This window comes from Planococcus citri, chromosome 5 (assembly GCF_950023065.1).
Source record: "Planococcus citri chromosome 5, ihPlaCitr1.1, whole genome shotgun sequence".
NCBI classification, from domain to species: Eukaryota; Metazoa; Arthropoda; class Insecta; order Hemiptera; family Pseudococcidae; genus Planococcus; species Planococcus citri.
This window is the reverse complement of record NC_088681.1, coordinates 49,144,512-49,167,386: the sequence shown is the minus strand read 5'-3', so window position 1 is coordinate 49,167,386 and position 22,875 is coordinate 49,144,512. Positions and strand designations below refer to the sequence as shown.

General features: G+C 34.5%; 1 protein-coding gene across 4 annotated transcripts in view; it reads left to right on the top strand.

Annotated features, from left to right (window-relative positions):
• Nucleotides 1-22,875, top strand: part of LOC135847117 (hemicentin-1-like) — a 577,043-nt gene that overhangs the window by 488,973 nt on the left and 65,195 nt on the right. For 3 of the 4 annotated variants that reach the window (XM_065366543.1, XM_065366544.1, XM_065366541.1), the window contains 5 exons: nt 3,417-3,576; nt 16,966-17,265; nt 20,560-20,871; nt 21,010-21,273; nt 21,442-21,551. In XM_065366543.1, coding sequence (XP_065222615.1) covers nt 3,417-3,576; nt 16,966-17,265; nt 20,560-20,871; nt 21,010-21,122 — 885 coding nt within the window. In that variant the 3' untranslated portion in view covers nt 21,123-21,273; nt 21,442-21,551. The remainder of the gene's footprint in view (nt 1-3,416; nt 3,577-16,965; nt 17,266-20,559; nt 20,872-21,009; nt 21,274-21,441; nt 21,552-22,875) is intronic. The other variant, XM_065366545.1, reaches the window with a different exon arrangement.

Genomic DNA, 22,875 nt, shown 5'->3' with positions numbered 1-22,875 from the left:
TTTCAACCGCATTCTGAAGTATTACCTGAGTTTAGAAATGATGTCTGTCGATATTTGAGAGCCCATATCTCCTACTCAGGGACATTTCCAGAGCTAACAATTTTCGCGAATGATTTTCAGCTCAAAATAATGGTTTCTGCCGAATATCATCAAATTACCTCAGAATGCCCCCAAACTTTTTTGAGAGAAGAAAAGTGATGAAATTTCAAGAGCTTTGTGCTCAACATTCTGCAAAAATTTCAAAAAGTTCTAAAAAAGTACCGCATGTCAAGTGAAAATTTAAAGGTTTTATAGTAAGACATCCTGGAAGAATAAGAATTTAAAAAAAGCATCAAAATATCGACAGTGCATGGAATAAGGAATGGAAATTCCTGGAGGGGAGGGGGAGGGGTAAAGTACATTTTGTGAACATTTTTGCTGTAATTTTTTTTGCTTCCACGTTCTAAAACAGTTGTTTTTCAAGTGGTGGGGGAGGGATAATTCTTTGAAAATGTTGACTCCTTAATTGAAAATCAAGTTTTTAGTGAGCAACCAAGCTTGAAAAAAAAATCTAAGTAAATATTTACTAAAAATTTTCAATTCTTGCATCAGAAATCTTCTAAATAGCCACTTCTTAAGGGAAAACCACTGTTGGTCCCCCTTCCAAGCGAGGATAGCTCTCCTGCACAGAGCCCTTCAAAACTGGAAAAATAAAAGAATACCTACCTAAATAAATAAAAAAAAGTCGGTGATAATTTTTTTTAAATAGTGAATTTTGCTGTCAGAATTTTTCTAAATTACCCAGATTCTATACCAAAACATCACCCAGCTGGTATTCCAAGTAGTTCGGCTGCTCCTCTCATGTATGTAGTTGAGAGAAATAAAAGTGAAACGAATAAAAAAAAATGTCAACGATTTCTTAGCTATCATTTTTGTAGATATTAGAATGGCTTCGAATGACCTCTTCTCAAGAATAAATCTCCCCTGTTATCTTGAACAAAACCAGCTTTTCTTCATAGACTGCAGGAGTTCTGGCGATTTTTTCCCGAGAATAGGGTTATTTAGAAGGAATTTTGATACAGAAATTGAAAATATTTTGAGAAGTGTTCAGCGACTCCCCCCTCATTTTTTTATTTTTCTTGATTTTTCTCTGTCTGAGGGGGGGGGGGGTCAATCACATGTACGAACATTGCTTGAGGTAGCAGGGGAAAAAAAGTGAGACTTTTCTTGCTTTAAAATCAGCATTGAGCATCATAATCAATGTAGCTCAAATCGTCTGCCAAGTATTAAAAAAATTGCTCTCGAAAAAATTTCTTCTCGCACATGGGAAAAATTCACGGCCACGATATTTTGGCCCTACGCCATTGTTGTTTTTCTTTTCACTTATTTGTGGCGAGTTCGACTCGCTGATTACGTCGCGAACCCACCTTTTCAACTAAATCCTGATATTTGAGGAAGGGACGAGGGATGGCTGAGACAACTTTCTAGCGTGATAAAAAAAATAAAAGAAGTCCAAAACGTGGTGCCTATTTCGAGGACGTTTTTTTCTCATTTTTAAACCAAAGACACAGACGAGACCTTATAGCAGCATACAGAATGGAAAAAATTTCCTAATCGTATTACCGAGCTATTATTTGAAAAATAAATTAAAAACTCGACGAAGCCATTAGTCGCGTCGCGTCGGCATCTTACGTATATAAATACGAAATGAACCGTGATAATGTAATTATTTCTTCAAATGGTTTACGAAGTGGTTGATGAAGAAGGTGAGAACAGGGTTGGTAGGTACCTTCCTACCTACCTACGTAAATTGAAGCGGGAAAAACACACAGAGAAAAAGATAAAATCACGTCAAGCAGGACTAGGTAGCACTACAATGAGGTGCAAGGTAAAAGAAGTAAAATAGAATAGTATTACGAGAATAATACAGGTACTGTATATAATGAGACGAGAATCGATTCGCTTAATAATTGAAATCGCCTTATATACCGAAGACGTTGGTGATGCTGTGAGATGGTCTGGGTAGCTTCTGGAAGGGTTGGTACGTGTATCTGAATTCTGAATACGAGAAAACTTTCTTAACAAATTATAAACATTTCATCGATGAATGACTTCCCCTTCTCGGTTGCCCTCTTTGTGGGGTCTTCTTCGTCTAGATAATATTGAGAATATATCTGTATACGAGATGGGGATGCATGTAATATAATATAATAGTTCTGCGGGTATATAAGTCGATTTAACGACGGGTTAATTCAATTGTGAAATGAGCTGTTCAGTTTGAGATTGGCGTGTTGAATTGTTGCTGCTGCGGAGAAATTTTCAGATTGAACGAGAGAACTTTTTGGTGTGTACGAAAATATATCTAGGGTAGGGTAATACACGTGTTGGTAGGTATACCATGAAGTGATGACTTTTCTCCTGTGTGTGCGGTGTGAAAATGGCATGGAGCCCTGCTCGTATATTATACCTGTATATTTATGCAAAATAGTACTCGTAAGGTAGAGGTAAGGTACATATGTACACATATAATGTATATCTTATGGTTGTATAGTGTAATGTATACGCGAATATAGGTACTCGGGAGTGTATCGACGACGATGAGGAGTCGGAGGGTATAAAATGTAGTATGTGTAGTATAGTAAGTGTGTACATTTGTGAAAACGAAACGTGCTTAAATTATTAATATACTTAAAGAGATACCTAAAGTTGGTAAATTTTAATTAGCCGCGTAGTTGTTTCGATGAAAGATTAATCGTGCCCGAAGTGTACCTCGTACTGTTATTCATATCTGCTCGCATTAATACGCCAACCAAAGTATATAGGTGTTAATTTGTTACGGAATATTTTACAACTCGATCTCATCCCTTTTTCTCCCTCTTTCCGAGCTTTCTCGAGGTAAAAGACGATAGCAAGAAATGGCTGAATGATGACGTGGTGAAGGAAAAAGAGACGAGTATAGGGGAGTAGGAAAGGAAAATATACCTATGTAATAAATACCTACATTTCATAAAATAAAACCAACCAACCGACGACGATAGCATAGCGTTGTTCGCCTTTAAAATATGTACCTACCTGAGTTAGTTTAGCACTACAATACCTACCAAAACATTGCGAGGCGTTAAAGAGTTATCTGATACGATATAATACGCAGACGAAGACTTATACTACATATAAGGGCTGCTTTAATTTGTAATTTTTTCTCCGCAGCCGTGGTACTCATATTGTACCTACTTATGTGTATTAGCTTGCTTGCTATAAGAAGGTATACCTTATTAAAGTACTGTATAATATGTACGCCTCTGTAGGTATCTCTATCTTCGTACGTGTAGACTGTATACCGACGAAGTACCTTCTACCTAGTAGTACCTACTCGTATATAGAATTTATTTCTTAATTTTAACCTCGACATAACATACTATGGTGGTGCTATGTTACAGGGCAACGTAGTAACTCAGAATGTGTCTTCCGGAATTATCTTGAGCACTCAAAGTTTAGTATTACAAGGAGTCTCGTATCTCAGCTCAGGCAAATACGTTTGCCAGGCGGCCAACGAACGAGGCGAAACATCCAGCGAACCTACACATTTACGGGTGCAATGTGAGTAGCTTTTTTTGCGTATTTTTTTCTTATCAAGAATTTTCTTTGCGAATAATAAAATTTGGATTATTGTGGTGGTAATGATGCTGGTGGTGGATTTTGAATATCATTGGGGGTTATGATCGAATATTCGTTAAAATTCACTTAAAATTACCATAATTTATCCAATTTACCGTAATTTACCCAAAATTACCATAATATCCCCGAATTGCAGTAATTTATTAAAATTACCCTAGTTTACCCGAAAATACCGTAATTTACCTGAAATTACCACCATTTATTAAAATAACTGTACTTTGTTACTATTACCCAAAGTTATCATAATTTACCCAAAAACACTACACCAAAATTACCGTGATTTACTCAAAATTAATCCAATTTACCAAGAATCATAATGATAAACCAATAAACTACTTTTACTAATAACTACCACATTTACCTATGTACCAAGAAATACAATGATTTTTCAAAAATTACGGTAATTTACCACAAATTACAGCAGAGGGTGGGTCCAAAAAGATCTTGGGATTGGGTTTCAGTTTCAGGATCAACATTTTTATTCAATTCAGGATTGGATTTGTTTTAGTTTTGTTCCTCTAGCTAAATTTTTATTTCAGTTTTGGGATTGAAAAAATTGTGTCTGTTCTGGGATGAATAAGTTCCAGTTTCAGTACTTTAATTTCAACCAATTTCAAGCCCAAATTGATTATTGGATCCTGCGGGGGGTCTAAAAAATGGGAGGTTTTGACATGGAGACTCCGATAGTGTAATTAGGTACTTAGTTTGAGTAATTTTGTATTATAAGTAATCTGAATGAATGATGATAAATTATGTAAAAATGACAACTTATCAAAATAAAATTGGAGAAAATCAAAAATTTGAAATCCTAAAACCGAAACAATTTTGTTTTAGTTCCTGGATTGTTCTGTGTTCAAAATTATACTTCTTGGTTTTGGATTTTTTTTTTGGTTTCAGGATCAAGAAAAATAACAATTTTGGTTTTGGGATTTGGTTTGAAGGGGGATGTAATTGGTTCCAGTTTTAGGCTCGTTTCGGACTCACAACTCTGAATTATGGTAATTTACCAACAATTATGGTAATTTACCTAAAATTATGACAATTTACTTAAAACTACGACAATTTCCCTAAAATTATGGTAATTTGATATAGGGCATACTGCCTCCATTGCCTAAAGGGGGATGATTTTATGAACCCCTTAAACTGAAAAGTTTGGTAACATGTTCTTTACGAAGGGTAAAATAGTTAGCAATTCGTCATCAATTAAATGACAGATTTATGATGACAAGTTAGGTCTTTGTATCGAGCTCGCGGCCGCAAGTCGATTATTTAAATAGGGAAAAATGCCGACAAAGATCTTAGCCTTTGGTCACGTGACTACCTCAAAAAATTATATATACAAGTAGTCCGCGGCATTTTCTCCACTTAGTCTCATTAGCTGCAGCAAGATGGTTCTTCGTCATATTAGTAATAAGTTTTTATTTGTTAACACCTCGCGTGTGAAATTTATATAATTTGATTTAGACAATCAATTGATCCGATGATCTATTGTATTGGAGTTCTTTTCGGTAGTTTGAGGTGTATCTGGACACCTGTAAATTATGCGAAGTGTTACATGAAATCTCATTTAGTTAAGGTGCCATCGAAGTCCTTAGTATTGGTAGGACCCCAGATAGAGATGGTCAATGTGGACAGTTTTCAGGTAAATGTTAAAGCGCATTTATCATCAAGGTAATAGGCGCATTACTAATTATTGTTGTAGGTAGGTGTGTGGAATCGGAGAATTCTATGCCTACCTAATATTTTATCAATGGTGTTTTGCATGACTTCATCGTGTATTTTGTGTATAGGTTTCTTATTTTTCTACTCGTGAGCATTCCCTAAACAGGAGGAATACTACGAGGAAATAATTAAGTGCATCTAGTACTAGTTATAAATTATGCTTAATACTTCCTTATGACAGATCGTAGTAGACTTAGGCTACCGATAGGTAGTACCGATGTCCTATGTATAAATACGTTATACCTAATAAATTCTTTAAATTGTAATGTAGGTTGTCCTTATTTCAACGTTCGTTACATTGATTTTTGCATAGTTATGTCAGGTTATTGGTTAGATAGAGAGTCTTGAGCTATCCAGGCAAATAGGGAAATATTCACTCCTAAGGTGTTATTTCTAGAACTCACTAACATAGGAAAACAAATAATTCCTCCTCTCCCTCTATGCAGCGGCCCTAATAATGACTATGTCAAATTTACCAAACATTACAGTAATTTACCATTTACCAAAATTCGCGGTAATTTACCAAAAGTTACGGTAAATTATCAAAAATTACGGTAATTTACCAAAAATTATGGTAATTTACCAAAAATTACGGTAATGTACCAAAAATTACAGTAATGTACCAAAAATTACGGTAATTTACCAAAAATTACGATAATGTACCAAAAATTACGGTGATTTACCAAACAAAAATCACGGTACAACATTGGAATTACAATACTTGATCGGGAATTAAGGTAATTTATACTATGAATTGCTGTGGGTTATTAAAAGTGGCAGTAATTTACCTATTACCTAGGTCGTAGATACCCCCCTCATAAAAGCATTGTGGCACGTTGAGGAGGTGGGGGTGTGCCGCAATGTTGTGTTCCCAATATTAATAAAATAAAATAAAACTTTATATAAAAAAAAAAAAAAAAAAAAAAAAAAAAAAAAGGTCGTAGATACCAATAATTTCCGAAATTATTCATAGGTAAATAATTACCAGTCCTCCGATTTCGAGTTCGCACGAAATTGTCTTGTAGGTCCCTCACATTTGAATACGTAGAAAAAGAATCGCTATCAGTGATTACCCCCCCACCCCTTCCCACTTCTTTTGTGAAACCTTCAGTGTTTTTTTTTTCAGCAGTTGAAATTTTATAACGCTTAAACATAGATCGAAACGACGTACGGATAATTTGTTGGCTCAATTCAAGCAAATAGGCACCTATTGTGAACAAAATTCAATAGCGAATGAAAATAAGTTTTTAAAACAGTTCGTTGACGTTTAAAGACGTATTTGCAATGACCTTCTGATACCTATCCTTTACAAAAATTCATCGATTTAACCCGAGATTCTTTGATAATACCATTTTAATGATATTGGCAATGAACATTGACATTGTTGCTATTATACCTCTTCATCGAGTTTAAAAACTCCCTTTGATGATTCGTTCGTTCACGAACAATTTTTATTCGTGGATTGAAAAATGTTCCATTTTGCCTTGTCACAATATATCATCTGATTTTATTTTCGAATAATTCAGTCGTTCTCGAATGATTCGTGATTTTTAAGTGAATCGTTCACAATAACGGTTCAACGCAATTTTTGTTGATAAATTAGTAATGCCACTTTTTATTGTAAAATATTTTGTCATTTCTGCCCAGGTTAATAATATTGATAACGTTTGCGAACGATTTTTTTACCTCGAGCAAATCGTTTGCGAAAAAGCAATTCCGAATTTTTCTTGATGAATTATTAAACGTTCCGTTTTGTCTTCTTGTGCATTATCTGATTTCATTTCCAGGTGATCGATTCAGTCGCTCTCAAATGATTCATCGTTTCTGAGGGGATTTTTCTTAACAAATCAACTCCATTTTTTATTGATGGATTAGCATAGGTATTTAAAATTTTATGGTGGGTATAATCTTGCACACGGTTTGTTTTATCGGCGATTCATTCGCGTTGGATTTTTCAATTCTTCTCCTCTGATCAAATCGGTTGCGAAGAAATCATCCTCAATATTCGATTATGGATTTAAAATATCACAATTATTCCTCATGAAAACCAGTAAACAGTCCATGAAAAACCCATACTACGAAAACTGCACAGAATATCGACAAAATTTTCTAAAATTTTCTAAAAATCCAAATTCACGATTTCAAAAAATGTCAACAATGTTGCGAAAAGTGGTCAATAATCGTTAAGATTTGCATAAAAATGATTGAAAATTTGTCAAAAAGTTAACAACTTTATATCCATTTTCAACCATTGAAGTCAATTTTATTTATTATTTGGTAAGTTCACGTCGCGTCGGTCATCTTTTTCATGGCGTGTGAAAATTTTGCCAATTTTCTCAATTTTTAACAATTTCTAGAAGTTTTCAAAAAAAATTCGAAATTTGATTTCATTATCAATTATTTCAAAGACATCTAACCTAAGTTTGACTATTCATAAATTTGAGAAAATTTCTTGCATTAACAATTTTTGGAGTGCAATTTTGTCATTTTATCACATTTTCCCCAATTTTCAAACAATTTCAACTAATTTTTTTAATATTTTCCATACTTACTATGAAATTCTTTAACCCTTCCCTCTCCCCCCACTTTTTCCAGCATGAATAAAATCTAATACACTTTTGTAACAAACTTCATAGGTACACAAATGTTTTAATGAGGACTTTCTTGACACAAATAAAAATATGTACAAAAATTCAATATTCATTTAAAATTGAAAATATTTTAAAAAAGTCCAATCATAGGCCATTTTTTGAATCGTTCCACATCTCATTCGAATCCCATTCTACTGCTAATTCCAGACCCAAAAAGATCCTCTTATATTACCAAATCCTTCAAATTTCGGTCATTTTGATTTTATACATCGTGAAATACCACGTAATCGAGAAAATGATCAACGAAACGAACAAAAAGCCGATTAAATAATACAACGTCGGAGATGGCGAAGGAACCACATTACCATCCGATGATTTATGCGAATACAACGCGAAACAATTATCCAGCTGGAGTCTTTCGGCTCGATCATTGAACTGACTTTCGTTCCTGTACTTATTCTCAACGCAGTAAAATTTCAATCCAACATCGGTGCATTTTTTTTGAAACTTACTCGATAAGTAAACGATACTGAAGAACAGCATCAAGAAGTATGCAATCAACGGCAGAACATAAACGATTAATTTTTTCATTCTGTCGCTTCTCGCGTCTCGTTACATAAAAAAAAAAGCGTTTATAAAATGTATGCACTTGTGACTATTACAACAGAGTACAGAGTTGTCGTTTGCTGGCTGCTTCGTATGCTGTATGTGGCAAAGATAATATACTCTTGTAGGTACTTCGTATGTTGTTGTAGTCGTCGCATTCGTATATAATTTTTGCACATAAAACTCGTAAATCATCGACCAAAGCGTCACAATAATAAACGAAATACGTATTCATATACAACCGTCTCTTATCACGTTTGCAGTACTCATTTTCGTTTCCTTTTTTTGCACTCTCTTTGCTCTCTCGTAGCTATTTTCACTCGTTCATTCATGGTGTAAATTCACTCTCATTTTCTTGTTGCTATAGCCGACAATATCTGCCCGAATACGCGAGAGAATACCGCGATATCGTGTAACCTCGTCGTCGTTTCTCCGTCGCTCTAAAAAAGATCTGCGAGTACGAGTTGCATAGTTTGCCTATATCGTTCGTTTTGCAGGCGTTGTGTTTGAAATTTTATGTGCCATTTTTCAGATCGCATAAAATTTCAAACACAGCGTCACGTACTTAATAATTCGAATATTTTACTGTATTGCTAATTTCCCGTTGATTTACCCGCAGTATATTAAAATTACCACTGGTAATTCCATCGTTCGACTTTTAGTTGGTATCCAATAATTTGACTCGAAAATTGAATTTTGAAAAAATACTCGTATCAAGCTAGGCCTTGTATAAATTTGGAAAACCTAATTTTAATTTTAGATACCTATAAGTCTGGAACCCTTTTCTTTTAACTAATTGATTGGCGTATTTTCAAAAAATTTGTCCTCGCTTTTTGCTCGGTCATAATTTTTTTCCCCTTCAAATTGCTTTAATCAGGTGTAGGTACTTTGAAAATAAGGCTTTTGACTTAACTTTCAAACATATCAAAATTAGCAAAAAAAAGCTGATTTTTCTCACAAAAATACCGTTGTTTTGCTTCTTGGATTTGAATTTCCGAAAAATTATTATTCCAATATTACAAAAATGTCAGAGCTGAAAAAAATGAACTTATCACGTCAAGGACTAGCAAAATGCAAAATCGCCTTATCGCATAAAAAATAACGCTATTTAGGTTTTTCATTAACTTAATGAATTTTAAAAAACTTTTTCCTTCGCTTCGCTGAAGTCAATTTCTTTTCTTATTCAGAATTGAAATTTGCAGAAAAAAAAGTAGTTTTCTAATTTGAAACATGCCAGTGCCAATAAAATCAACTTCTGACATCAAAAATAATATTATTAAGTTGGGCATTTGTTTTTTTTTGTATAAATCCTGGAAAGCTTTTCCCATCGCTTCGTTCGACGTTCTTAATTGCTTTAAAATTGACATCAGTGTTCAAAGGTGACATTCTTTGAATGACACCAAAAAAGTAATTTGAAAAAAGTAGTGAGGTTGAGGAGGCCAACACTTGTTTGGAAATGTTTTGAAGGTAGTGAAAAAGTAGTGATTTTTGTCTGAAAAATTCCGTTCAGATACATCAGGGTGTTTTGGTTGAATTTTTTTGTGTGTGAGTGTGTGTTTTAGAGTGGAGAGAGTGAGTAGGAACAGGGGCTATATTCTGATGACTCTTGCTGGGATCAACATTTCAACACAGCAGCTCTCCTTCCAGAATCTATCGAACAATTAATGATCAACTTTCAAAAACTATAGAAATACGAGTACCTATAAGAAGTCTTTATTTTCAAATATTTTCGAGGATAGTCTTCAAAGGAGGAGTATCGATAAGGCCATTTTTTGGCACCAGACAGTTATCGACTGAACCACTCTTGAAATATTGTAATGAATGCCCCAAATACGAATCCGTGGTTAGTTAACCCATAATGACCATTTTTTGGGCTCCAGGGGTCGCCAAAGTTGCGAATAAAAAATAATTTTTGGAACCACCGAGTATTATTTTCAAAAACTTTTTCAGCGTAAAATATCTGTTTGAACCCGTTTAACATTATACGAGGAAAATTTTCCATTTTTGACCCTCGGGGCAGAAATTGGGGGGTTTTAATTTTTGAAAAATTTTGGAACCATCATTTTGAACCTACCCCTTTGAACCCCGCTAAAAAGCTTTTTACGGTTTATTAGTATTTGAAAGACCTCCATCCTACCAAATTTTGAGCTCAATAAAATTTTGCGCTGGTACTCAAAAATCCAAATTTCCAATTTTTTGTAATTTGGATTTTTTGGGAACCCCTGGATAGCTGAAAACCTGCGATTTGCGCCAAACGTAACGCTTTTAGTCATATATTCAATTACCTAGGTGAACAAGTTTAATCAAGCGCCCTGTATATTCGTAATTTTGAACCCTTTTTTTAGAGCCCCCACTTTGGGCACCCCTGAAAAAAGCGAATTATGCATATTTTTTCAAATAAATTGAAGAATTTACCTTTGGAACCCACTAGCAAGAGCTCGATAATTTTTCACTCGATTTTATTACCAGTAAGTAACTTTCAAAAAAAAAATTTCAATGATGTCGAAAGACTGAGAAAAGTTTTTGGCGTTTGGTTTGAATCTATATTGTAATTCCTTATTAAGACTTGAAAGTTTTTATTTTCGAAGATTTTCAAGGGTAATCTCCAAATTTTTACAAATAAATGAAAATAAAATTTCAATGATGTCGAAAAACTGGGAAAAGTTTTTATTGACGTTTGGTTTGAATCTATAATTTCTTTTGAAGACTTCAAATTTCGACTATTTATTTAGCAATTTCGAAATACTTTTAGCTAAAAATTGAGTCATTGATTTTTGGAATTTTCAAAAATGTATCATGCGACCTATCAAAAAGTGTGAAAATTTCGTGAAAAATTCAAATGTTTTTTGAGTATTTTTCAAGATTTTTCAGCGCAAAATTGGATCATGATAATCCAGATTTAAAAAAAAAGAGTCATGTGACCCATCAACAAAAAATAAAATTTCTCAAAGATTTCGAAGCTTTCAACAAGAATGTTATTGAGCATTTTTGGAGGATTTTGAGATCGAAATTAGGTCAATTTTTCGAGTAGTTATCATAATAAAGTTCAAAAATCAATCAAATTTCAAGCTGTTATTTTTCAAAAATACTCTAAAAAAAGTTTTTGAGCGAAATTTTTGATTTTCTCATGGGATTTTAAGTCATTTTTTTGGTAGGTAGATTACACGAAACTTATTCAAAAATCCCGAAAATCGTGACTTAATTTTGCACTCGAAATTCTCTAAAAATGCCCAAAAACCAATTCCTACAAAATATTTTATTTCTTTGCGAAATTTCAACCGATTCATTTGATTACATACTTTTTCTGTTTTTTTAAATCAATGTTTGAGTGAATTTAATTGAGAGACAGAGGGGGAAGAGAGGAGGAAATTGAGAAAAAGTTGACAGATTTTTCTTTTATTAGAAAATGTAGAGGGGAGAGCAATGAAGACGTCGTATAGGCGCCCAATCAAGAAAAATACTGATATTCCTGTTCAGTGCTCCCAAAAGTCTAATAAATCATTCATGTCATACGACTTTTCAAATTTTCACGAGACCCGTAGCGTCAATGGGAGCGTTTTAGAAGAGCAAAACCAAAAAAAAAAATGACTCAATATTCTTAAGGTACCTATTCAACGTTCTCAAAAACATGATAAACCATAATGCACGCGATTTTTTTCAATCTCCAGGAAATTGGAGGAGGGGGGGTTGAATCAAAAAATGACTCGATATTTGTGCGCAGAGCTCTCAAAAACGTATGAAACGATAGGTAGGCATGGCATGCAATTTGCTACCTGTTTTGTACTCATAAACTGGATGAAAAACGGGTGAAATTGTTTGGAAATTTTGACTTCAGGCAGATGGTGGAAGGTCGCCAATTTACGGTGCTCACGGACCATCAGCCCCTGATTCACACCTTTTCTCAGAATCCCGAAAAAGCATCTCCTTGACAATTTCAACATCTCGACTTCATTGGTCAGTTGAATGGTGCTTTTCAAGCGATAGGACCTTTTTGAGGAGTTCATGAAATTTGAATCTCTGACGTTTTCTACACAAGATGGTGCAAACCGCAGCGCTCCATGTGGTGTTGTTCACAAACAGCAGCTATATGAAGTTGGCTAGGAAACGCAACTGGAAAATGCGCGCATTACCTTCTTCTCCGAAATGGTTGATCACAACTATACCAGAAGGCACTTTTGAGTAGTAATTTTCAACGCAGAATTCAAATTTTGAGTCAATTTTGCCCCTCGACCCCAAGGGGGGGTGGTACCAAATGAAAATTTGGGGAAAATGTGAAAAAATCGAGTATAGTGTCGAAATCTTGATACTTTGGGTTAAAAACAACGATTTTTGAGTCAATTTACCTCGTAGCCCCCCAGGGGGGGGGGGGTGGTATCAAATAAAAATGCGAAAAACTCGAGTATAGTGTCGAGATCTTGGTACATTTGGGCTGAAAACCCGATTTTCGAGCCAATTTTGTCCTTCGCACGCCAGGGAGGAAGGGGGTGGTACCAAATCGAAATTTGGGGAAAACAGTGAAAAAATCGAGTGCGCACTCACACATGCATGGCTAAAGTATGAGATGATACAGATTTTCGCAGGTTTCCGCAGGTAAATCGATCGCAGTTGTTTTACATACACTAAAATGCATAATTTTTCATATTCGTCGTTTTGGGGAATGCTGGCGGAAGAAACTTCTGCCCTACAGTATTAAAGATATTACATTAAAGTACTCAATTTTTTCACTTTTATCCTAAATTTTGATTAGGTACCACACCCCTCCCCCCGGAAGCCGAGGGACAAAATTGACTCGAAAATCGGGGTTTCAGCCCAAATGTACCAAGATTTCGACACTATACTCGATTTCTTCGCATTTTTATTTGGTACCACCCCCCTGGGGGGCTACGAGGGAAATTGACTTAAAAATCGTTGTTTTTAACCCAAAGTATCAAGATTTCGACGCTATACTCGATTTTTTCACATTTTCCCAAAAATTTTCATTTGGTACCACCCCCCTGGGGGGCTACGAGGGAAATTGACTCAAAAATCGTGGTTTTCAACTCAAAGTATCAAGATTTTGACACTATACTTGATTTTTTCACATTTTCCCCAAATTTTCATTTGGTACCGCCCCCCCTGGGGGTCGAGGGGCAAAATTGACTCAAAATTTGAATTCTGCATTGAAAATTACTTCTCAAGAGTGACTATTTCATGTTTTTGGTGGGTTTGAGAAGGAATAAAATCGATTTTTAGGTGAATAACCGCAAGAAGGTCCTGTCGTTTCAAGAAGGTCATATCGAGGTCTCTTTTGTAAAGCGCTCCCATGGAAATGTTGGTGGTGGAAAAAAAATTACTACGCAGGAAATAAATAGTGGAAAGATGCTTCTATTCAACAAAAAAAAACCGGAGCTCGCTATATCATTTTAAACCAAAATGGCAAAACACTGAAATATAAAAATGCGTTTTTCTCAAAACCAGTTTTTTGTTGATAGGACCTTCTTGAAAAGCACCATTCAGTTTACCACTGACATTCGTTACATTAAAGGCTCTGACAACGAGGTAGCCGATTGTTTCTCAAGAATTGAATCAATCTCAAGCATGCATTGCATTTCTCCGGCTCACCTATTAAAAGCCCAGCAAAACGACTCTGAACTTCGAAAACTTATCGCAAAACCTTCTTCACTCGAACTCGTTAAAATCAATTTCCAAGGTCACGATATTTACTGTGACATCTCCAAGATAGGGTACCAGCATCCTCACGTACCCTCTTCTCTTCGACAGAAAATTTTTGACCAATATCATAATCTCGCTCGTCCTGGTATTAAATGAACCAGACACCTCATTTTAAATCGCTATGTGTGGCCCAATCTCCAAAAAGACATTGGTAACTTCACTCGATCTTGCACTACTTGCCAGAGGTGCAAAGTAACACGACACACTGTTGCGCCTCTGACACCCATCTCTCATTCAGTCGGTCGTTTAGAACACATCCATATGGATCTCGTCGGGAGACTTCCTGTTTCTAACAGCTGTCAATATTGTCTTACAATGATTGATCGCGCGACTTGTTGGCCAGAAGTGATACCGATCCCTGACCAACAAGCCAACACTGTTGTGAAAGCCATGTTTGAGACATGGATTTCACATTTTGGTGCGCCAGTCATGATCACTACCGATCAAGGTAGCCAATTCGAATCTGAGTTACTCCACAATATTAACAAATATTGTGGAATCAACTGTATTTGCGCCACGGCCTATCATCCGCAAGCTAATGGATTGATAGAAAACTTTCATCGCACGTTAAAAACTGCAATTACTTCCTGTGGCGACCCAATCCATTGGTCAGATCGCCTTCCCATTATTTTACTCGCTCTTCGTTCGTCAGTTAATGCCGACTCGGACTTTTGTCTGGCCGACGCATTGTATGGGCAGCTACTTCATCTGCCTGGCGACTTTTTCTTAAATTCTCAATCTTTGCATCGCCACGAATTTCTCGAACGTATTTCCGAAGTTCCCGTACCTCATGTTCCAAAATATAGACAGAGCATCGCTCATGTATTTGTTGTAATTTTCATTTCAAAAATATGGAATTCGAGGCTCGAATTAAAATCAACTGCACTCAATTTTTTTCGTTTTCAAAATTACAAAGTTGAAAGGGAAAATTCAATACTGAAATTCTCTACTTTTGATGGCGATGATGTGAATTATTATTTATTTAAAATTAATTTTCGACAACGAAATTGAATGTTTATTTGACGTTTACATTCGATTTACGCTCAACAGTATAGTTTTTCGATTTTCCAAAATTGTAAAATGGGGACTTTGGTAATTTTTAAATTCAAATTTTGATGCGACATTTCTCGATGATTTCAGGGTACAAAGTTTTTAGCTCGGAAATACACGCAACTTTGTTCGACTTTGAAGCTTTGCGAATTTTACACTGTCGTGGTTGAAATTATAAGAGTACGATTACGCGAGCAAATTGGCTTTTTAATTGACGAATATTTTCATCTCGTATAAATGAGGAATCATTCGTGTCTGTTTTGTCGATGACATGACATCGATATCATTACCTTATTCGCACACAACTTAGTACAATGATATGTGGGTAGTTAAGGTACATCATTCATAGGCTACATAAATTGGATCCAATACCTACGTATTTATAGTTTGTGAATTTGTCACTGAAATTGATATACGTATATGGTGGGTGGAGAACAGAAAGCTTCAAACGAAACTCATAAAGCTTTGTCGCCAGGTATGCTTTGTGATGTTTGAAAAAGAACCTCTGTTCACGTGTGTATTTTCTAATACACATCATAATGATATGAAACTTATAAATACGACTCCACGAGTGCACCTATACAATCCTTTGCCTGTGAACGAAACATACGACAAGCCAGTCGAGGTTTTCAATGCGAAAATTCGCGTACAATAGCCTTTGAAGTCGTGCTTATAGTGACGACTATAAATAAGGTGGGAGGAGAATAGAAGTGAAATATGTACATAATATACAAATGTGAACGTATGTCTGCCTGTACCTCTAGCTTGCTATCAAGTATAAGAGAATGTCAAAAACATAGATGTACCTTTTTTTTTTTTTTTTTTTTTGGAAAAAGGAAATCCCTAGCTTTTTATCCTTTTATTTATTAGATTTTTTAAAAAATAATTCAAATAGGTAGGTATTATGTGTACCTATATTATAAACGTATAAGACAGGTTATTAATACACGGAGAGATCAGCCTGGATATATTTTTTACACCCCCTCTGTCCCTCCATCAAATTCTGAACAGCGTTGCTCGTGTTATTTTTCTATAAATATATAGGAGGAGGCTGGTAGCTCATACCTTTTGTAAGTGAACTTTTAAGTGAAGGGGAGGATGTGATTCTAAAGTACTCGACTTTTATCTCGTTTTTAAGACTTTTCGTTTCAATTTTTTCCACCCTTTTTTCTCAACCTTGAAAATAAACAAGATGAAATTTACTTACTTCTTTAGACAGATTTTTCTAAAAAAAACTTCACCATTGGAAAAAATTGTCAAGTACGAGTACCTCGCTATCAGTTTAATGACTCGATTACGACGATTATTCTGGGGGGGGGGGGTAAAAATCGACTCTTCGGTGGTCTCGAAAGAGAATAGAAGTTCGACTAGCCGTCAAACTAAATTGGTATTTGCGATAATGGCCGATACTTAGTCGAAAATTTATATAAGAAATTATGTGACAACTTGGCACGTTACTCAGCTATATACTCGCTCTCGTTGTGAAGTATTTCAGAAAAACACCGCACACATTGCCACCATTATATCAGAGATGCTCGTGTACACTATGCTCGTATAGTCGTATATGTGTAATATTTTTTAATAATATTGTTTTTATGTGGTTTTTTTCCCCACACTTATATATTTACAGATGTGCCGAAATGTAAAAAACCAGAATTAACTATAATAGGAGCATCGTTGGGCGAAGTTCTATATGTGCTGTGTCAAGTGGACGCCGATCCAAACAAAGTGAAATTTTTGTGGCAGTTTAATAACAGCGCAGGAGAAAGCACTAAAGTTTCGAATTCAATGTATAAAACAATTAATAAGACTACCAGCGAGCTGACGTATAAACCTTTGTCGGATTTGGACTATGGGACGTTGATTTGTTGGGCTGATAATACGATTGGAAGACAACTAGAGCCTTGTGTGTTTCATCTGGTACCAGCTGGTAAGTCTGCAAATATTTCATTTTATTTGTGCGTGGGAAGAAACAGGAGGAGGAAATTTTAAAAAATTGGCCAGAAAAATGTGAAGAACTAAGGAAAAGTTGTCATTACAACTGGTAAAGGCAATTCTGGTGGCGAAATTTTGTAAAAAAAAAATCAGTGTATAATGAATATCGCAAGGATGGGGTTAAGTGTTCACTCTCCTCCCCTGCCCTCTGTCCCCTCCTACCCATTTCATTTTCTACATTTTTTATGATTGTTCTGTTAATAAGTAGTTTTTACAGAAAAAGAACTGGGCACGGTTCCAAGAAAAGGGGACATTTTTTTGGTCAAATATTTTTTGTTAGGCAGAGAATCGCCATTTTTGAGAGAAAAGCAATTGTTTGGCAGAAAATGTATGTTGTTGGCAACAAAATTACGATTTCGGCAATAACTATTTTTGTTGGAAAAACGTTGGTATGTAATTTTTGGCGAGAAGTGATTGAGTACTTTAGATAGAAAATGATAATTTTGGGCGGGAAATAACCACTTTTGAACAGAAAAGCACTATTTTAAGCAGAAAATGATTATTTTTGGAAAAACGTAATTTTTTTGGGAAGAAAAAATATGTAATTGCTTTTTTGGGATCTAGATTTTAGACTATCTAACTAATTATTTTTGGGAGGATTTTTAAAAAAAAATTTTTGAGAAAAAAAATTAATATCTTTGGCAGCTAGAAATTCATCATTTTTGGAGAGAAAATTATTACTTTAGGCGAAAAATTGCTGAGTGAAAATCACTTTTTGACAGAAAGTGATTAAATTTGGCAACGAATGGTTATTGCTGGAAAAAATGATAATTCTTGGGGGAAAATGGTTATTGATGGCAAAAAATTACTTAAGTACTCTTTTACGTTTTTCCGAGCTGCAGAATATTATTTTTAGAAGAAAATAATGGTTAATGGTTTGGTGTCGAAAAGAAATCAAATCACTTTAAGCAGGAATTGATGATTATTGAAGAACCATGTTTGAGCAAAACTGAGAATATGATTATTTGCCAGAAAACGATAAAATTTGGTGGAGAATGATTAGGTACCATATGTCTGGTAAAAATGATTCATTTTAGCAGAAAATCATGATTTTTGGAGAGAAATTGAGTAGATTAAAGATTGTTTTGTGGAGAAAATAAGGCAGAAAACGATTTTTTTTGTTTTTTGTGGAGATGGGACATAAAATGATCGTTTTGAAAAAAATGTAATTTTTTTGAAATAAAAAAAAATATTTTTTTTTCTGGAATAAAATTTGTATAATGTGGCAAAAAAATCATTTTCAAAAAAATAGATTTAAAAAAATGATCTGTTTTCAAAATGAAATAGTTTTTCTGCGATAGAAAACGATTCTTTTTTATGGTAGGAGGGAGGGGGGTGATGAGACAGAACCGGAATGCTTTCTACGTTTTTGCGAGAAAATGATAATTTTGTGGGTAGAAATTGATTAGATGATTACCTTTTTGTGGCAAAAAATGGACAATTTGTGAAAAAAGTGATCATTTTAATGAAAAAAAAAAATGATCGATTGTACGTGGCAAAAAATAAGTAAGTATTTTTGAAAAGAATAGATTTTTTAAAGGGGGGGGGGAAGACGATTTTTTTGGAAATAAAATGTGTTTTTGCGAAGAAAATTGTACCTGGGTGTCTAACAGGTACTGCAGGTACTGCAAGTACTGTAAAAGCACTGCATTGAAATCCTCGGTACTCCAAGTACTGCATTTTGCCTGAAAAGTATACTGTATTTTTTCTCAGAATCATTGATTTAAAATTTTTTAAAAACCTCAAAATGAATTAATTGGTGAAAATTAAAAAAAAGAATGTTCATTTTGTACCTCAAAAGATGGCAACACTTGTTAAATTAATACTTGTAAAAATTTTATATCGACAAATTCCAACCGGTTCAAAAATATTTTTTTTCTTGGGGGGGGGGTCGGTGTAAGCTGAATAAAAAAAATAAGGTGATGCAAAAGGTACTGTAAAAGTACTGCATTTCTTCGGAGACATTTTCTTAGACACCCTGTTTTAGCAAAAAATCGTGATCTTTGGAGAGAAAGTGATTGCATTAGGTTGACAGAAAATTATTGTTTTTTTTGGGGTGGGAGGGGGAGGAAAAATTAAAAAGGAAGGAAACGAGTAATTTTTAGTTTTTGGAAAAAAAAATGAAAATTTTAGTTTAGACAAAAAATTATTGCATGTGGCATAAAATTAATTTCTGTAGGTGAAGAGAAAATTTTTCAAGGAAAAAGTGCATAATATGTCTTGGAAAGAAAAAGAGAATGATTTTTTGAGTATTCAGGACTTGAAGACTTGAAGTAAAAGTGAATTTCTCATCTATTTATTTCAGGCATTAAAAATATGATTCTTTTGTGGAAAAATAACGTGGCAGAAAACGTTTATTTTCAGCATTTGCAGAAGTGAAAATGCCTATTTTGGACTGCCAATGATTGAATATGTTCCAGAAATAAATACATAATTTTTGGAGAAAAATATGATTTTCAGGAAGAAAATGATCATGTTTGGCAGAAAATGATGATTTTTGGTGTAAATATGGTGATTTCTGATGAAAAATTACTTTTTTGGGCAGAAAATGGTCCTTTTTGGGTTTGAGAAGAAAATTAATATTTTTAAGGAGAAAATAACTATTTTTAGGCAGAATTTGGTAGGAATGTAGGAAATGATCAAGTCAGTATTTTTTGCAGGAAATAATTACTTATTTTTGCCAAAAAATTAAGATTATACGTATTTTGCAGAGAATGATTATTTTTGGTGAAAGAAGGTTATTTTGGCGAAAAGGGATGTTTGTTGGCAAAAATAGCGAAGTATTTTTTGGAAGAAAATTATGATTTTTGGCAAAAAATGATTACTTATCAGCTATATTTGACTCAAAACTGTTGGTGTTGGGAAAAATAGCCTAATAATTATTTTGCAAAAAAGTAAATCTTTTTAGTGGGGTTATGTAAATTTTAAATCAGTTTCTTGTTACATATGTAATCATCCTTCTATCTCAAATGAAAATGGACCACCAGGATTCTTTGATCAAATATTATCCTACAATTTGAATATTTTTCTTCTACGTTGAAACCAAATTCGAATTTGAGCACTCTTCAGTGCTAGAGGCCATCGAATGAGGTATCCATTGCCCAGAAATTATGAAATTCGGCTTCTCGTACCTTCATGATGAATATACTTAGCTTGATAGGCAGTAATAGTACGTATTTCAAAATTCCACGAAAGAGGCAACTTAAATAAACCGAATATTCTCTCGCAGCGAGACCATCGCGACTATTCAACTGCTCGTTCGACCTGATGGAAAACCTGACCATCACGTTGTTGAAAATTGAATGCATTCCCGGCTACGACGGAGGCCTTCAGCAAATCTTCCACTTGGAAGTTTACCAATCCGATTCAGCACTGATGAACGTATCGAACGACTTGCCCGTCTTCTACGTGGACATGAACGCCTTAAACGTAGTGGACGCTGCTCTTCTACAAATCGTCATTTACGCTACGAATTTCAAAGGCAAAGGCGAATCGGTTATTTTGAAAGGGGTCAATTTCGAAAACGCCGAAAAAAGAACAGGTACCTATATACGAGAACTCTATAGCTGGAGCTTTTTGGTAGAATTAGTAGAAGGTTTTCGGGGTAATGGAACCATTAGTGGGTAATAGTATTTATTATATGGGCGATTTTTAGCAACTTTCGTTTCTCAATTTACAGAATGGATGCGAAAAGAGAGCTCCAGTAACGGCGTTTCCACCATGTTAGCGTGTACAATTACGGTAATTACGTTGGCTATTCTTCTGATGGCATTCGCGTTGGTAAAATTATGACAAAGATTTTACGTCGAAGCGTCTCGATACGACGCTGGTACACAGAACGAAGTGAAACACGTTCAATTACCTGTTAAAGCTGATAATCAGAATTACACTATTGCCTACAGCATAGTGCCCAATTTAAAACAACCCGATATTTTAAATAGGGGTGAGTTGCCTTAGTTTTGTTCAAATGTGTACCTATTCGTAGAATTGATGCTTTCGCTTCGTAGATTTTTGTGTTGCGTTTTTCAAAGTACAACTAGATGGAAATTTCAATGAACTGTGTAGATTGAAAAATACTCGAAGATTTCAATTAAAATTTCTTATCGTTCAGTTTCAGCTGATCAATATCAATCTCATAATAATACGATGAAAAACGCTCAAAGAGATTTCATCATCGACTCCAGTGAGACTCATGGTAGACTGACAGCTAATAAATTTGAAGTAAGATGAGTGACCTTTGTACAAATATACTTCTACATGCACCTGCTTGCAAATTCGCTTGTTAGAATGTAAAATAACAAGGCCTGGGTTGTATTCAGGCTATTGAGGTTTTGTATCCCTTTATCAAAGAGTCAAATTAAGCAGTATTTTCTAAAATGAACTACTCGTTCAATGAGAAGAAATTTTTTTATCTTTCCTCCTTCCCCATACTATGTCTTTTCACCGTCAATTTCATTTTTTCCCTCGAATCATAACTCTTCGAATTCTGCTCAATAATCTTTGAAATATTAATTGACGTTTCTATCTCATTTCATCGTCAAATTATTAGGTCTTATTTAAGTATAGAAATAAATCTGAGAATAAGCTTAATAAGTACCTAAATGTGAAGGCGTTTCAAAAATTAAGAAATGAAGTGTTGATTTTCTCGTTCCTATAAATAATGAATAAATAACAAAGAGAAGAAATATACCTTCTGCTAGAAGAGAATGAAAGAGCAGACGACGAAGAGAACGATAATTTATTAAAATTTTATTCTCGGGATCAATATTTCGTAAATATAAGCCTTTCCTGAAATTTACAAGAAAAAAAGCAACTTGTACTTTCTTAATTAAAATTATATTTTAACAAAGAAAAAAAAACTTACCAGAAAAAACATATTTCTACAACGTAATATAGCTTGGGCTGTAATTAAACTCCGCCATGGGAATATGTATCTAGGCCTATGGTGTTCTTCTGAACATAAAGAGCGTAGGGAGGAGGAGAAAGACCTTGTTATTCATGTTACTGAAATATTTAAAAAGTAAACTAATTTGGAATCGAGTTTTTTGTATATTTGTGTCGTGGGCTTATTAAAAATTTTCCGTGTTTGGTGTTAGTATAATGAAAAGAGCGAAAGAGAAGAGAATGTTGTTTTTTTGAGGGTGAAATCTGCTTTAAATTAACGAGTGTAGGCTCAAAAGTTCAAAGATGTTTAGTAGATTTATCAAGGGATAGATAAAGGGATGATTGGGAAAGGTGGAATGTGGGTGGGAGTTTATTTGAAATATTTTGATCAACTTCTTTTTCAAATAAAATATCGTAAAGTTAATTCAATCTGGTAAAATTGAAAATTTTTACCAATTTTATAAATGCTTGATTTCGAATGAATCTTTATTTTTATTTTTGAAAATTACTTCTCAGATCACAAATGAGTCAATATTATCAAATGACCATAAAAGTAGGTAACTAGTACTTTTGGAACTCATTCACAAATGTTTGAAGAGATGTTCATGCGCCAGAATCATCGAATGATTGAATCAACTGAATCGTTCGCACACCTCATATT